Source organism: Cucurbita pepo, chromosome LG12 (assembly GCF_002806865.2).
Source record: "Cucurbita pepo subsp. pepo cultivar mu-cu-16 chromosome LG12, ASM280686v2, whole genome shotgun sequence".
In the NCBI taxonomy this organism is placed as follows: domain Eukaryota; kingdom Viridiplantae; phylum Streptophyta; class Magnoliopsida; order Cucurbitales; family Cucurbitaceae; genus Cucurbita; species Cucurbita pepo.
The window spans coordinates 4,559,205-4,577,779 of NC_036649.1; the positions used below are offsets into that span (position 1 = coordinate 4,559,205).

At 32.6% G+C, this 18,575-nt stretch overlaps 1 protein-coding gene across 1 annotated transcript; it reads left to right on the top strand.

The window, feature by feature from the left end:
- The first annotated feature begins 775 nt into the window (after positions 1–775).
- On the top strand, positions 776–3,824 carry LOC111807057 (probable O-methyltransferase 3). The gene is made up of 3 exons (XM_023692624.1): positions 776–797; positions 2,231–3,009; positions 3,425–3,824. The coding sequence occupies exons 1-3, from the start codon at positions 776–778 to the stop codon at positions 3,728–3,730; spliced, it is 1,107 nt and encodes a 368-aa protein (XP_023548392.1). The 3' UTR covers positions 3,731–3,824.
- Positions 3,825–18,575: the final 14,751 nt, after the last annotated feature.

Below are 18,575 nucleotides of genomic sequence, written 5' to 3' on the forward strand. Positions count from 1 at the left end.
TTTTACTATTTTTACTGTTTTATTTTATATTTTTCTTAAATTTTTAAAAATTTTCAACCTTTTTTTTACTTCATATCTTCAAATTCCGTCTCAACACTCACTAAAATCTTAGAAGTAATAATTTTAAAAGAAAAATTGGATATTTAATTATGGAGATGGAGTGTTAGACTTTAAAAGAATATTTTAAGGATATTTATGAATTTTTTACGTGACGTCACCCATGAATGCTTTAAACACATATGGGAAAATTCATAATAAATACTTTTAAAATAAAGTCATGACTTACCTATTCAATTCAAAATAAGGATAACATAGTCTTTGAACCTAAAATAAATTGCGCTAAAACACCTATCAACTACTCTTGAAATTCAATGCATTCTACTGCTCTATCATGACCTATCTTGACTTCCATGTCCTTTACCAGTATTCACCGTACTTGTGCATGAGAGCTTTTCCTTTATCTGAAAATATAAGGGTAACACGTGTCTTAAGTATTTAAAAAAATACTTAGTAAGTCACCTCACTATTGAGGTTAGTAATGCAATCACACACATAATATGTTAGGGACCTATTCTTTAAGACGGTAACATGAAATTAGGCTCTTTCCAATTTCAGATAGGGTTAGATGTGTAGTACTTCTCCACACATGGCCCACGTACGTGCACATAGACCCATCAGGCGGGCTCGTATATGTACCTCCTGGGCTTGACTTGGTCGGGCACAACGCACTACACGCCATCAGACACCTCAGAAAAGGAAAGGCCTGCAAGATATCATGGCGAACATTAATATCAAAGGTACGTGTCCATACTAGCATAACATAACAGGGAAGTACCCCGATGCACATGACATACATACATGCTTGAGATCCCATTATTTTCATTCCTAACATAACATTAATCTCATTTCTTTTCTCCTTTCATTCATAACATGTTTCATATATGCATCGTGTATACATGACAATCATCACATATCACATAACTTTACATAACCAAATATAACATGACATACATGACATTTTATTTCATTCATTAATGGATATCACATGCATACATCGCATACATCACATGTCAATACAAAGAACATATAAGCATCGCTTAAATAATATAGTACATTCAGTAGCCACAGGACATGCACCATCATACATCAGTCAATCATCTCATTTCAACAATAAGGTCACTTACTTGGTTGGCCTTGGTCGAAATTACTGATTACTCTGTAGCTGCTTCGAACACTATACTTTGACATTGAATCTCACCTATGACATCCATATCACATACTCCGGATATATCGACATCTTAATCAAGCTAAACATGATAATTATTTCCAATAAAAGTCCTAAGCTACCTAAAATTGGATAACTAGGAGTCTTAGTGACCTCAAATGCCTTGAATATAGGAGGGTCTAAAACCTAGGAAACTATATAAAATTTTTATACGGAGCCGCCTAAGTCGAGAAGTCGAGTCGTGAAGGCTTCAAGCCGAGTCGAGAGGAACCTCGCTGGAAGCGCAAGTGCCAGCCACGTGAGAGTCAAGGGGCACGGTTCACCGGATTGAGGTGTGGGTCAACGGGTGAGGAGCGGGTCACCGGTTTGACACGTGGGCTGGACTTTGCACATTCTGTCTGGGCAATGAAAGGTATGGGTCGTGGGGCGGTGGGCTTTCGGTTTCTGGATTGGGCTGAAAGGATTAGGAGCATCTTCAACAGTATTTAGGAGAAAAATAAAGTTTAAGTGATATCATTATTAGTTTAGTATTAAAATATTATCTGATCTTAAAAGTTCTGATTTTTTTTTTTTCTTTATTTTAATTATTAACTGCTATTATTAAACTTTTATTTTGAGAAATATTTTTAAATATGAATGAATTTTTCATATTTTGTATAAATATATAGCTNTTTTTTTTTTTTTTTTTTTTTTTTTTGATGTTTTAAAATAAATCAGTAACTTTTTTTCATTAATTCAAGCTTTTTGATTCACATTTTTTATATTCATAGATGAAAGACAGAGAATAGACAATCTACCAACTACGGAACCCATTTGAAATTATAAAAATAGGATGGATCCAAATTTGGAAACCAACCTGTGAAAAGAAAGGGTTGAGAAGGAAAAAATGGGAACACCACATTAAAACGTGGATACGCAAAAAGATTATATTATTGTTTATTGAAGAAATTTGTATATAAATATAGGAGTTGGCATAAGGAAGGCATTGATATATTGAGTAAGAAGGGTATAGAGAGATGGCAATGAAAGGCGAGGAGTTGCTAAACGCTCAAGCCCACATATGGAATCACATATTCAACTTCATAAACTCCATGGCTTTGAAATGCGCCGTCCAACTCCGCATTCCAGACGCCATCAGCCACCATGGCCAACCCATGACACTCCCTCAACTCGTTTCATCTCTCCAAGTTGACCCTCAAAAGTCCCAACACATCCACCGTTTAATGCGTATATTGGCCTACGCTGGCTTCTTCCTTATACATGAGCCTAGCAAAGAAGGAGATGATCAAGAAGTGGCATACTCACTCACCAATTCATCTCTTCTTCTTCTTGAACACAACCCCTTAACTCTCTCACCCTTTTTGCTTTCCATGCTCGACCCAGTCCTCGTCGATCCATGGCAATTTATATCGACTTGGCTCCGTAGTGACCGCGATCGAACCCCATTCGAAACAGCTCATGGGAAGCAATTTTGGGAGCATATGGGTGGGAAACCAAAAGATGGGATGGTTTTTAATGCAGCTATGGCTAGTGATGCGAGGTTGGTGACGAGTGTTTTGTTGGGGAAATATAAAAGTGTATTTGAGGGAGTTGAGTTATTAGTGGATGTTGGAGGAGGCACTGGAACCGTTGGACAAGCCATCGCTGAGGCCTTTCCACAAATGCAATGTGTTGTTTTTGACCTTCCCCAAGTTGTGGCTGACTTGAAAGGAAGCCACAATTTGATGTTTGTTGAAGGGGACATGTTTCAACAAATCCCACCCGCTGGTGCAATTCTATTGAAGGTGAGGACTATTAAATGAACACGACTCTCCACAATGGTAAATTCTATTTGGAGTCTTAGTCATTTTTTGATTACCTTCAAGGAGGCTTGACTCCTTTTCTTTTGGAGTCATTTGTTCAATATTTGAGGATTTACCAATCTATTGACACGACTAAGTTTAGGGCATGACTCTGATACCATGTTAGACGAACATGACTCTCTACAATGGTATGATATTGTCCACTTTGAGTATAAGCTCTCATGGCTTTGTTTTGGGCTTCCCCAAAAGGTCTCGTACCAATAGAGAGAGAGTATTTCTTGATTATAAACCCACGATCATTTTCTAAATTAGCCGATATGGAACTTTCATCATCCAACAATGACATGATCCAACTGACACTTTAATTTGTAATTTAATTCGACATGTCGTTATACAGTGGATATTACACGATTGGAGTGACGAAGAATGTGTGAAGATACTGAAGAGATGTAAAGAGGCAATCACGAGCAATGGAAAGAAAGGGAAAGTGATGATAATAGATTTGGTGGTGAGAGATGAAGACATTAAGAATGATATGTTGACTGAAACTCAACTGTTTTGGGACGTGTTGATGATGGTGACGGTTGGTGGAAGAGAAAGAAATGAAAAAGAATGGGCTGAATTGTTCTATAAAGCTGGATTTGGTGGCTACAACATCTTTCCTATATTAGGTTTAAGGTCTCTAATTGAGATTTATCCATAATTATATCTCTTTTAAGTATTACGATTTCAAGTTTGAATTATATGTTTTCACGTGTGAAAGTGTGTGATTTTATGTGGATGTTGCAATTTAAACAATAGCGAGTTTGGAATCCATTTAGTATATGATTTTCTCATATAGTTCATATTGTTAGTTGAACACCACTCTTCACAATTGCATAATATTGTCCAGCTTTGTTTGAGCTTCCCCAAAAGGCCTCGTAACAATGGAGAGAGTTCTTTTGATATTGACATGGCAAGACATAACTACGTTTAGGGCATGACTCTGATACCATATCAGTTGAACACCATCCTCCATAATGGTACGATATTGTCTACTTTGATCATAAACTCTCATGGTTTTGCTTTAGGTTTTTCAAAAGACCTCATACAATGGAGAGAGTATTTATGAATTATAAACCCATAATCATTCATTTAGCGGACGTAAGACTTTCATTCAATACATATTTCTCTTCTAAAAAAAAAAATCTTTTTAAAAGCTGATTTGAAGATGGGTAAAAGCCACATTTATTAACGCCCACGTTGGAAGCTTTGCTGACAAGATTTTGCTGACCACATATACGACAAGATTTTGTTGATTAACATAACATTTCCAATCATTTTTGTTTTTTTTTTTCGATGTTTTTTTTACAAAGTTTCAACCTTGTTTTTCTAAATTTTATAATTGGTATCTAATTAGTTCAATTATATTAAAAAAATATTTAAAATCAACTAATAAAGACTTAAATTGATATTTTATATTTTATGGAACTTTAAACTTACATAATAATTGTGAATTTTTTAAAAATTAAAATGTCAACATTATGGTTAAAAAAGAAACATTGGCCTAAAAATTGTGATATTTTCGCTAATCTCTAAAAAAAAAAAACATGTGATTCCAATCTTTCTCACTAATTTTGGTTAATTTCTTTATTCTTTCTCACCCATTCAACCTTTTTCCTCAATTAATTTGTCGATTAAAGCCTTATATAGATAGATTTCGTCTTTCAAATAGATGCATCAGCTGATGTTGATGAGAGTTCTGTTGAACACAATTTTTTTTTTTTTGTGAGAAACACTCACAGTCTTTATTAAGACCATTCGCGTAGTAATTACAAAACACTGCGTAGAAACTATGCACTCTGATATGCTTGAAATTTTTTAGGATGAAAAAATTGTTCGGTGGCCCGATATTTATAGGAGAGGGTAGACAGTTTATTCATAAAATATCTAATCATGTATTCTTAAAATACTTAAATCATCTTCCTAAAATATTTAAGTATCTTTATTCTTAAAATATCTAAATCATTTTTTTCCTAAAATACCTAGATCATTTTTCTAACGTACGTAGACAATGTGCTCATACAATTATTGGGGTTGACTCTATTGGACTAGTGATGATATTTTAACACTCCCCCTCAGCACTAGTTCTCATTCGCCGCACCATGTTGAGATGACAGCGAAAGACCTCATGTTTGCAAGTATTCAGCCCTTTTGTAGACAAGTCTGCCACTTGGACATTCGTATTCTTCCTACAAAACTTTGTCTTTAACAAAATGACAGTGCACATCTACATGCTTTATTCTACCATGAAACATCGAATTTTCTACTAGACGAGCCATACATCGGTTGTCGCTATGAAGTGGTATCAAATAGTCAACTTTTTGGTGCAAATTCTTCTTTAAGAGTTTTAGCCACGTAATTTCTTGAGCTGCTCTAGTAGTTGATCTATACTTTGCTTATGTAGTTGACAATTACACTATTCGTTATCTATTGCTACACACACAAATTGTTTCCAAATCGAGTTTGAAACACATACCCGATGCTTGATCTTTGGGTTCGTGATATCTTGCATAGTCAACATCACAATATTCAGCTAGCTTGTAGTATCCGCTTCTTTTGTACAAAAGGCCATAGTTGATTGTACCTTTGACATATCTCAAGATCCATCGATCTGCATTCAAACTAGACTTCTTCGAACTTTGCATATACCGACTAATGACTTAAACTGCATTCTCAAATTTCTTCGGATGGTTCATGTAAATTTTCTAGTTAACTCTTTGTGTAAGAAAGCATTCTTCACAACCATCTGTCATAATTTTCAATCTTTACTTACTGGAAATGCTAGCGAGACCTTATGATAGTGATATTCACCACGGAACTAAACGTTTCATTATAGTTTAGTCCATATTGTCGAGAGAACCTACCGACTAAACCTTGTATCTCTCATTTGATCCATCCAAAAGGATATTATTTTGTAACCCCACTTCCTTTGACCTTGTAGAAGGAATGGACAATCATTAGTAACCTCACGATGCTTTCTCTATATAAATCATTATCTATATATTGATGTTTTATAATTTTCTTAATATTATTCTCTGCATCACTATCATCACAATGAAGAGGGAGATTAAACCGTGTTTAAAACAACTTTCAAATATTTATTGTTTATACTGTTCGTTTAACTGATATAATCTAACTAACGGCATATTAAACAATTCTCATTTATGCATTAATTGTCTCCAAATCAAGAAAGATAATTAATTATATAATCTCAACATTTGAGGTTATTTAAGATATTATTCTTCTAACTTCATATTTGAATGATACATAAGTTTTCCATCAAGTATTTAACAACAGTTTCATCCATATAAAATATATGGATATTAACATTTATCCTTAAATCTCTATTCTTAGGGCATACAGAATTATCCTAAAATCATTTATTTGAAATTAATTAGATAGTCATCTATTTATGTTAGATTGAAAGATTACATCATAACAAGTAATATGTTTATCCTGTGAGTTTATCCTCATCAAGAAAATCTGTAAATCCCTCGATTTTATGGCTTTAGCTTATTTATCTTTTATCATCGTCCATCGTACCTATTTAGAGGTTAATAAACCTTCAACTTAATCATTTAACATACAATTTGATTTCAATAAAATTGAGTCATCTCATAACTTTCTCATTAGGATCAAACTTATCCAATTAATAACTAGGATCCACTTGACTCTCAAATATAAATAACCGCTTTTGTTAAGGCTTCACTTAAAATTATTTAATGAATATTATTTCAGGTTATTACTAGTATATACCTTTTATTCATAATGCAATTTCTATTGCAAAACTTTTTATTTTTATTTTTATTTTTATGTGACTATATCTAATACGGTTCTGTTTCTTTTCATTTTATTTTTTATTTTTATTTTCACTCTCTGTCAACGAGTACACAAGGTATACTATTCATTATGATATGATCATAATGTCTTGGTAGATTTATTTAAATGGATAAAATATTCACAATATTTTATGACTTTCGAATTCATCAGATCACTTGAGTTAGAATATGTGAAGTCCAAAGTGCTCTTTGGTCGGGTAGTATTTTGCAATAAAAAACCAATAATTATCTTGCATTAAAAACAAGATCTATAGACATGTAAATAACTCTAACATTTAGAGAATTATCTTTTACTAGTCTTTTCATTTTATTCAATTTGATATTAATCAAATTAACTATAAATATCATTTAAGATAAAACAATTTATCTTTTTGTTCTTGATTCTAATAAATATCAACATCTTAGCACGTACTAATTGTACTTACTTTAAACCAATTTTGAAAATATAAACTTTAATATTTTAAAATAATTCATAGGGAGTAATAAAGCTTAAGAAATTGAATTTCTTGTATGATTGCTAAAAACACCCTAATCAGCATTTAGTAGCAATTTTATTTGATGATATCTTAATGTCTTCCACTATATCAACTAAGATTGATTTTCTAGTGTCAATATATAGAAACTTATTTAGAATTACCGATCAAATGGAATGAAGAACAAATTTTGATAGTAGATCTTATATCAACTATTTAGATGGTGTCATTTATTCTCGAAAATCTAGTAAACCAAATTCTTCCGATAGCCATTTCTAAAAATTTTCTCACTATCTTGGCTAATTAAGAATTATTTTTTATTATAGAAAATTATTTCTTGAATTTTGCTTAATTTGGAGATTTATCTAAATTTAACTTATATTGACTTAAATATCTCATGTTTTTTTTCTGTCCGTTTCTTTATTTTTAGTGACGTTCAAATGTTAACTTAAAAAATATGAACAATTTGATTAACATTGACTATAAGTTTTAAGAAAATTTCTCAATAAATATATATATATATATATTTTTAAAGAGACATTATATAAGCAAGCAAGAGAAAGATAAGAACGGCTTAGCATATATATACATGTTCATATATACACTACACTACAAAAAATGCGATTGAGTGCGTAAGGAAATCAAGCCCTGAAATAAAATATAGAAAAATAAAATGATGAAATAAAATCATAGCTAGATTTGATCCAAAAAACTGACGAAACTCATAAGGATAAAAGATATGCAAAAGTAAAATAAAGCAAATAGAACAATCCAAGATGGATCCACAAAGCTCTCAAATAAATGCCAAAAATACAAAATTAAACAACAATAAAATCTTCCTATAAAATATAATCCATATATCTAACAACTCCCTTTAAAATATGCTAAAAATAATGCAATTAAAAAAGAAGAAAGCAAAGAATAGTGACAAAATAAACTTACTGTTAACGTGGGTGTAGTATTCAACCATGCATACATCCAACATTTTAATTATAATTTAAGCTCTTCCTATATCTAGAATTCTCTTTTCCTTATTAAAATATGGACTCATCATTTGTTTCCCTTAAATCTCTCGAGTTACATGAACCCATATGAACTAAGCTATGACATAATACAAAATTAAATTGTTAAATTTATGAATATGTCCATTAACTAAAGTATTTTGAATTAAAAGAAGATTATGTGTTGTACGTTATTGCTTTCCCTTTTTGGTTCTCCCTCCTTTCAACCTTCTCCCACTTGGTTGCCACTGTGGTTTGTCATCGCCGCCACTGACATTGCTTTGTTGTCGTTTTTCCCCTTAGTTCAACCTTTTCCCATTCAATCCATGGTGCCACCCTCGTAGATTATTTCTGATTCTATTCATTACTTTATTTTTATTTCTTTCTTTCTTTTTATATTTTTATTCTTAAATCTAAAACTTTACACACTGCCCTTTATTTATATATAAACTGCATACATTATTTGGTTTATATCAAGATAACTCTCTCATCTTGTCCTTGTGCTTTCAAGTTACCTCTTCTCTAGGTTGATTTCTCCACAATACTTTAACCAACGTGATATATTTATTACGTAGAGACCGTACTTCCTTTGCGAGTATTTCTGTTGGTTTCTCTTCATAACTTGTCTCTTCTAACAAAGGGAGTGATTCATGATCGATAACATGTGATGGATCAGCCATGTACTTCCATAGCATAGATATATGAAATACATTATGCACAACAACTAGAGGAGTTGGTACTTAGATTGCCTTTTTTATCAAATTTCAATATTCCTTTCAGAGGTGCCACCTTGAGAAATATGTGATTATCTATTACAAATTCCAAATTTTATGTTCATGAATCTGTAAGAATGAGAAATAGAATTGCGATCCAATGTGTATTCTCATTGAAATTCATAATCTTTAAATAGAATACAAGCTACCAACTAATATCTCTAAATAAAGAAAATATAAACTAATTAAATATTGAGAATAAAATAAAATATACTAAGATATAATATCTAAGATATATTTCATAACTAATTATTATAATATATTCTCTAAATATTATATCACAACACTTCCCCTCAAGTTAGAGAGTGTATGTTAATCACATCCAACTTATCTTTACGAGTGTAGGTCAATAACACCCAACTTGTCTTTACGAGTATAGACCAATAACACTCAACTTGTCTTTACGAGTGTAGGTCAATAATACTCAACTTGTCTTCCAGAAAATAAAGAGTGTAAGTCAATAACACTCAATTTGTCTCTTTGAGAAGAGAGTGTAGGTCAATAACACTTTTGTCTTCCCAATAGTGAACATATCCGTCAAGTTAACTCTAAACAAGTATTTGCTGATGATCTGGACACATTGGTTTGTTTTGTAGATTTTCAAGAAATTATTGAATTTTCAAGAAAGATGCAAAACAAAAAATAGACCACCTTTGAGTCGTTTGTATTTTTAGACTTCTCAAGAAATTATTGAATTTCCCAAAAAGATGTAAAACTCAGAAATAGCCTGCCTTTGATGTATCTCAGAACTTGAAGAGCTGCTTCTTGATTTATGCATAAATGATTTACTCCAGGATTAGTAATTTGTTCCATTTAATTTGATTGTAACAAGTGAATATCCTAATTGATCAGAGTGATGAATATAATAAGAATGTGTTAAATAAACATCCAAAGTTTTGAAGTTGGATAATAACACCAAGATCGGTGCTCTGGATTACTTGAGAGGTTGTGAAAGAAAATACGAACATCTTGAATATGTCACCTTTGAGCTTGGTGAGAAATTTGAAGATGCTTATAACGTATTCTTGATATTGGACGATCGAGAACAGTTTGCCAACCACAGTTCTCGGTCTAGTAGAATGATTGAGATTCGGAAGCAATGACGATGGTTTGGAAGTTGTAGTTGTTGTGATACATTATTGGACTTATCACGATGGATGATCGGCTGCTGTAAAGGCTTCACTAATTGAGTTAGGGTTTGACTTTGGCTCGGATACCAAACCCTAACCCAAAAGGAAATTTTGATATTTAAGAATACTAAGATCAGTGCTCTAATACCACGTTAAGAATGAGAAATAGAATTAGGATAGAAGGTGTGTATTCTCATTAATATTCATAACCTTTCAATTCAATAGGATACAATCTACCAACTAATACCTAATTAATTAAATATTGAGAATAAAATAAAATATACTGTTAATTAAATCATAAAACGAGAAGTATTAAGATGTAATATCTAAAATATTTCATAACTAATTATTATAATATATTCTCTAAATATTATACGTCAACAATAACTTATCTCAATCATAACTGCATTTGTAAATTGTACTAACTCAAGTCCAAATAACTAACGTCGACTCACTTCTTATCGACATCATTTTTAATATTTCAAGCAAATATTAAAAAAAGTGGGCAGACATCAAGTCGAAATAACTGATGTCTGCCCACTTCCCATTTACTGCATTATGGTCTACCTTTAAATGGTTTCCTTTTATTTCTCTTTCAACTATAATTATAAAAATATTTAGTCTACTTTTTATTTTTCTTTCAACAATAAATATAAATAAATATAAAGATATTTTAAATGATCTACATTATAATTTTTTATAAATATAAAATACTTTAAATGTCTACATTTTAGTTCTCTTTAACTATAAATATAAAAATACGACCTACCTTACATTTTTCTTTTAACCATAAATTTTAAAAAAATATTTTAATGGCACTCTCATTTCTCTCTTTAGTCCATATTAATTCTCATTTTTTAGATTGTTTTTCTCTATTTAAACTCATTCACTTCTCCCTATTTTACAATACACAACACAATTTCTTTAATGTGTTTGAATCTCAATTTTTATAAAGCCTTGCTCCCTCCCAAGCTTCCATATTTATTTGTTTTCGTCTTATTCTTGATAAAAATGTTTATTATATTGTGAGAAAATATTTGTGGCGGATTAAATTGTAAATTACTCTTTTAGAAAGTTGTGATGTGTTTCTACAAAATTTAGACACTTGTATCGGTTTGATCTTGAGCCGTGGAAAGGATTGAGTTTGCTCTTGAAATTGTAAAAAGAGCCGTGTAGCGGTTGGGCTCTGATCTGAGGAGAGAGTCGAGAAAGATTTATTCAGATTCACAACAGACACTTTGGGGTGGAGTAGGTCGAGTTTGACCGAACCACTGTAAAACTACACTATTATATTTTCTACCCTCTTCTATTTAATTTCAAAATTGTTTTATAGTTATTTGTTGAACTGTTTTATTATATTAATTATCATCTTCTACTTATTAAAAAAAAAACTCATAATTAGAAAAATTAATCGAGCTTAAATACTTTTATGGTTAAAACTCTATTCACCCCTCTACGCTTGCCATACGGATCCAACACCATGGATTTGCATGTTTTGAAAACACTTTTAAACCGACACAACAAAAGACTAAATAAAATAGATAAACGTTCAAATTAAAAACTTCATATTCTAGCTTAAGTCTAAGAAAATAAATGCGACTATCCTATGCATGTGTCATGGTCTTGAGTTGCGATGTCGTCGTCAGATGTACATGAACGTCTTACCTTAACCTGAAATAGAAGTAGCACGTGGCTTAAGTATTTGAAGAAATACTTAGTTAGTGACCCCACTATTGGGGTTAAATACAAGAACATGGGTATGCAATGACGAGACCTATTATAACAGTCTATTTTCCTACAGCGGCTATTCTAACGGGCAGCTTGGATGTGTCATTAATTTCCTACACACGGCCGACACATGCGAGTATGGACCCACCAGTCAGTTCGCACACCTCCTAGGCCCCCTTTTCTTGTCGGGTGAGCATTCTTTGGTAGCTCTCAATGTCGGACACCCGTTAGGAGTAGCAGCCATCACAACAGCATTATGTCAAATATAATTATTGTTCTCCTACCTAGTAGTGTACGCATCGGTACCATCGTGAAGGAGTAGGGGTATCCCTCAATGCATGAGCACACAATAATGCATGAGATTGCAACATTTTTCTATTTTCATTATTTTTTTTAATACAAACCCGCTAGCGTTTCATACATATCATATCGTTTTTCATATCATTTCTCATATCGTTTATCATATAATTTATCATATCTTTCATGCATAGGTCGGAATTGTATTTCATGCTAGTTCGTCGTTTTGCATGTCAATCATATCATATCATTCAGATTACATAAATATGTCGTATCATAACGTTCTTGTTGGGTTTTATGTCCTAAAACTCATAATTTGTAAACAAAAACATTTGTTGGGTTTTATGTCCTACAACTCATAGTTTGTAAACAAAAACATATTCTATTTTCAATAAAGTTATTATTGTTATTTATTCAGTAAAGATTGTTATATTATAAAGTGAACTTTACGATCATTAATCTAAATCCAATAAACTAAGAACACTCTGGCTATAGTATGATTACTTGAACTATATGTAGAGACATAAGAGTGAATCAAGTTCAAGTATATAGTCAAAATGATCTATAGTATAAGGATAAGGCTGAGTACCTTATTCTGGGGACACTATGGATGCGGCCCACTTTTGTATATGATATAAACAATGCGATCACTAAATTGTGCATGTGGAGACATGTGAGTGGGGGCGTCCTATGCAATGAGTATTGCATAAGATCGGACCATGAAGAAAACCACTCTCACTTTATAAAGTCGTTTACTGTTGAGACTGATTTTCTTTTCATTCGATAACCTAGGTAACTCGGTTTTAATCCTGAGCTAACCATGAACTCCTGTTTATTCGGAATTATCCTTAGATTTGCATGGGTGAGAGTGGCTCTAGTTCGCCGACTCAACAGGCCTCCCATTTCAGGGGTAAGACTGGGTGAATGGCTGGGGACGTGGGGTGCAAGACGGAATTCACTCCTACCCACTTTTAGGGATAGAAGAAAGGTAGTTCCCTTAAGCACTGACTCCAGGTCTTGAACAAGGGGCCCCACCCTCTCATTGGCCTGAGAGGGATTCGGTTTACTGGTTGGACCACAAACCAATTGTTTATTAGAGGATCAGTGAGACATAAGGAACAAGAAGTAACTTCAGGGGTAAAACGGTAAATTGACCCAGCTCTAGTTACGAACAACCTGTGAAGGATCGACTTACTAATCATGGTTATATCAGATGGACAGAAATATATCTATAGTGAGGGGAGTGCAACTACTAGGCTATAGTGGAGTGTCCTAGTAGTTAACGAATGTTGGTTAACCAGGTTAATGAGTTTAATCGGTTAATCTTGAATCGTTGGAGCCCATGATCTATAGGTCCATTAGGTCCCTCTGCTAGCTCATATCGGACTAAACCATAGAACAGTGTGACGAGTGAGTTCGAAGTGTTCGAATTCAAATTAGGGAATATGCGTTACATATATACGATATATTTAACCGCAATTTTATTTTATTTACGAAATAAACGAAAAGAGAGAATCTGAGATATTTAAATAAGATTTAAATATCTTAATCAATTATGTGTCGGAATTGACTGGGATTGGCATTTGAATTAATATTAAATATTAATTAAATAGTTTAATTAATTATTTAATGTTACTTTAATTTGAAATTCATTATTCAAATTAATTGTTGAATTAAAATGAAGAAAGTCAAAATGTTGACTTTCATCTAATTAAAATGAAGAAAGTCAAAATGTTGACTTTCATCTAATGGAAAAATCATGTTAGTGGAATTTTGAGGTGTCAAAATTTGGTTTAACCAAACTTGCATGTTTGCCAAATAAACCCCACAAGTTTGAGTGGAATTTTGAGTGTCAAAATTTGGTTAACTCAAACATGCATGCTTGCCACATAATCCCAAACATTTGAGTGGAATTTTAAGTGTCAAAATTTGGTGATCTCAAATTTGCATGAACATGCAAACATGACTCTTTAAATAGAGTGATCATGATACATAGAAGGTCTTCTTCTTCCTCGTGGAAAACCTTGAGAAAAACCTCTCACAAACACTCTCTTCACATATACAAAATCCCTCCCAAGTTTAGTCACTCACCGGATTCCACAATCCCGTTCTAAGGCCGGAGGATAGTGGAGAATTCACTAGTAGTGGTTCGAAATCGGTTCGTGAGGAAAAAGGAGTTTGAACTACAAAATGTTAATATCTAAACTAATTAAGTTTTAATACTTATGAACATGCTAGTTATAACTATAATTAATGTTCTAAAAGTGTCTAAGATCCAAATTACTTCCGCATGTCTTATATTAACACCATCAGTTCTATGCTTCCACACAATAATTTTCATCATATACATATCATACCATAACATATCACATCACAATATATTATATCATAAACATGTCAACTTATCACTCGTACTATAATATATTTTATATCATTTTCATATCATATGACAACATATATATATATATATATATATTCCGTCATTCGCATGTCGTGTCATAATCATATCATTTCGTAAATACTTTGTAGTCATATTGTTTCCATATGCATGTCCTAGCCAAATCGTTTCCTAAACTTGTCGTAGTATTATCGTCCTTATATATCTCATAGTCGTATCATTTCATAAACATACCTTAGTCATATCATTTCCATATGCATATCTTAGCCATATCGTTTCTAAACTTGTGATAGTCATATCGTTCTTATACATCTCAGAGTCGTATCATTTCATGAACATAACTTAGTTATATCGTATACCAACATATCTTAAATCATATCGTTTTATGAGCGTATCCTAGTCTTACCATATCGGTTCATGAATGTATCCTAATCATAACGTTACAGGAACGTACCCTAGACATACTGTTACAAGAACGCATCCTAACCATATCGTTTTATGAACGTATCCTAGTCATACCGTTATAGGAACGTATCATTACCATATTGTTCTATCAATCTATCATAATCATATAATTTTCTATACATAACCTAACAATATCGCTCTGTTAATCATATCTTAGTCATATCGTTACATTACATTTATCACATCCCTTTCGTATCCTACCTCACACATATCATTGAACACATCATAATGTAAGAGTAATCATAACATTCACATATCATAACACATACATAACATATCATAATCATATCAATTCATAAACAATTCACACGTATCAAATTTATGACACATGCAGAACAACAGGGCATGTGTCAGCATCAAATATAACCAAATTTTCCATTTTAAAATTTAAGAGTGAAAACTATCCACACAAACCAACGCTGTTTTTTGTAGCATGTTTTTTTCTTACTCACATGCCTCCTAAGATGTAATCTCATACCTAAAATTTGGACCTCGATTTGGAATCTAAATTTGGCATCTGATGGTCTTGACAAGTCATTGCATCTTTAGTGATATGGTCACATGATTTACTTATTTTGAATTGTTCCTAGGAGTGAAAACTATCTCTAAAAATCACGTTACCTAATTTTGGTGGTTCAATCATAAGATTCAAAAGTTAAGCATATTTAGTTTCGAATAATATTTTATTTGGTGACCTCATGTTGATCGATAAGAATAATCTCCTTTCTTAGCAACAATTCATGACGAGTAAATAATGTGGTCATATTGCAAAAGATGTCGAAAAATGCTAGAGCCATAGAGTGTCAAATTCATACTTAAAAATTTGATTCAAATCCTAGACATAAGACATTACCGGCGTTGATTTAAGAGTTTTTTTTTTTTTTTTAATTATTATTTATGGAAGTCTCATTTATATGAGCTTAGTTTCCACCATAAGTATTTCGTTCGGTTTGGCCAATGCCCAGTTTCTTTGAGATTCAACTGTTCAAAGGCGAGTGAGACAGATATTACATCACACCCATTAATAAACAACTTAGGGAAACGATAAACAACATTTAATTATCAATTTATGTTTGGATTAAGAGAGGGAGATGAATCCATAACTTCTTTTAGTTTCATCCCAACTTGATTTCTATTCTTCGATTAGAATTAAATACATAAAAATTTCTAAATCTAAAACAAAATATCATTGTCTTTCACTAGTTTTCAAACAATATACATAAAAAAGAAAAGAAAGCAAAAGCAGCATGAGTACGGTCAAGTCGAGTTTCTTGGCTGCTACAATTTTGATGTTATTATTGTTATCTTTTATCATCGATGCTCAATCTAGTGCTGGTGTTGTTTTACCTTTGAAAAGATATGGTAACATAGTGCCTCGTACTGACATCACGAAGGTAAATATACAATATGAGCATCAATATTATCACTAGTTGAGTTGATCAATTGTTTGCTATCATTTTTGTTACTTTTGAAATGTAGGCTTTAGCAAATGTATGAAAAGATGGATGCACGTCCAATCGTTCTAGTGCAATTGTTATTCCGAGAGGGACATTTGAAGTAAAGGAAAGGAATTTTGAAGGACCTTGTAATGGCCCAATTGACTTTCAATTTGGAGGAATAGTGTAGGCACAAAAAAAAAATCTCTAGGGAGATAATTGGATCACTTTTGCACATGTCGATAGATTGACATTATCCAGGGAAGGATTTCTTGATGGCCAAGGAAAGCCAACTTGAGAAAGGAATGATTGCTGTAACTAGGGAAGGATTTCTTGATGGCCAAGGAAAGGCAACTTGAGAAAGGAATGATTGCCGTAAATGCATAAATTGTGCCTAACTTTCCATTGTAAGCAATATGCCTTCAGCTTTCCTTCTCAATCTCATGCAGCTTGTTTTTGAAAGGGCCTCTTACATGTCTTCTCTAATGTTATAACATTTATAATTTGATAAATGTTCTTCGTTATCTAGAGCATAATCTTTAAACAATCAAGTGAAAAGAATCCTATAAGGAACTGAAATTTTTTAGAGTTTTCAATTTTATTGGGTTATGTTCAAATTACACAGTATTATTTGATTATACAAAATGTTTAGAGTTTGATGTTCAACTTCATCACCAATTCAACCGTGAAGAGAATTGATAGCAAGAACTTCCATATCAAAGTCCTCAGCTGCAACAACCTCACATTCCATAATATCAATATAATTGCACCATAGAACCGTCCCAACACTGATGGTGTAACGACCCTAAATTTTCACATATCTAGAGTCGCCACTAACGTCTCTCATGCTCATCTCTAATGCAGAATATAACTCTAAAAATGCTCATCTTTAACCGTGGAAATTTTAAAATTTTAGAATACATTAAATCTCTAGAAAACACTGCCGGATTTACGTGTTTCAAACATTATGCTAGAGTTCAAAATAAGATAAAAATAATTACAAATTAAATAATTTAAACAAATGAAATGCAAATGCCCTATTCTAACCAAGGTTAGGAATTTTAACTATGCAACTATCCTGCACGTGCCACAGTCTCTGATCACGATGCCGTCGTCAATCGTACATGGACGCCTTGCCTTTACCTGAAAAACAATATGGCACATGGTAGAAATACTCAATAAGTGACCCCACTATAGAGGCCATGCTAATGCAAACACATGCAATCATGAATTAGGGATCTATTTCTAATCATCATAAGGGTGCCCTCGAGTCTCGGACAAATTAGATGTGTAGTACTTCCCTACACACGACTCACACGTGCGAGTGTGAATCCCTAGGGTGCTTGCACACCCCCTAATGATGTTACTATAACACATGCGGAAGCAATTTGGATCTTAGGCACTTTTAGAACATCAATTATTGTAAATGACTAGCATATTCATAAGTATTAAAACTTAATGAATTTAAATACTAACCTTTTGTAGTTCAAACTCCAATGACTAGCATGTTCCTAAGTATTAAAACTTAATGAGTTTAAATACTAACATTTTGTAGTTCAAACTCCTTTTGCCTCACGAATCGGTTTCGAACCACCACTAGTGTCTTCTCCACTATTCTCCGGCCTTAGAACAGGATTGTGGAATCCGGTGAGTGACTAAACTTGGGAGGGATTTTGTAAAGATGGAAGAGAGTGTTTTTGAGAGGTTTTTCATCAAGATGAAGAATCCCTTTTGCAAGTATCATGATCACTCTATTTAAAGAGTCAAGTTTGCATGTTCATGCAAACTTGAGATCACCAAATTTTGACACTTAAAATTCCACTCAAATGTTTGGGATTATGTGGCAAGCATGCATGTTTGAGTTAACCAAATTTTGACACTCAAAATTCCACTCAAACTTGTGGGGTTTATTTGGCAAACATGCAAGTTTGGTTAAACCAAATTTTGACACCTCAAAATTCCACTA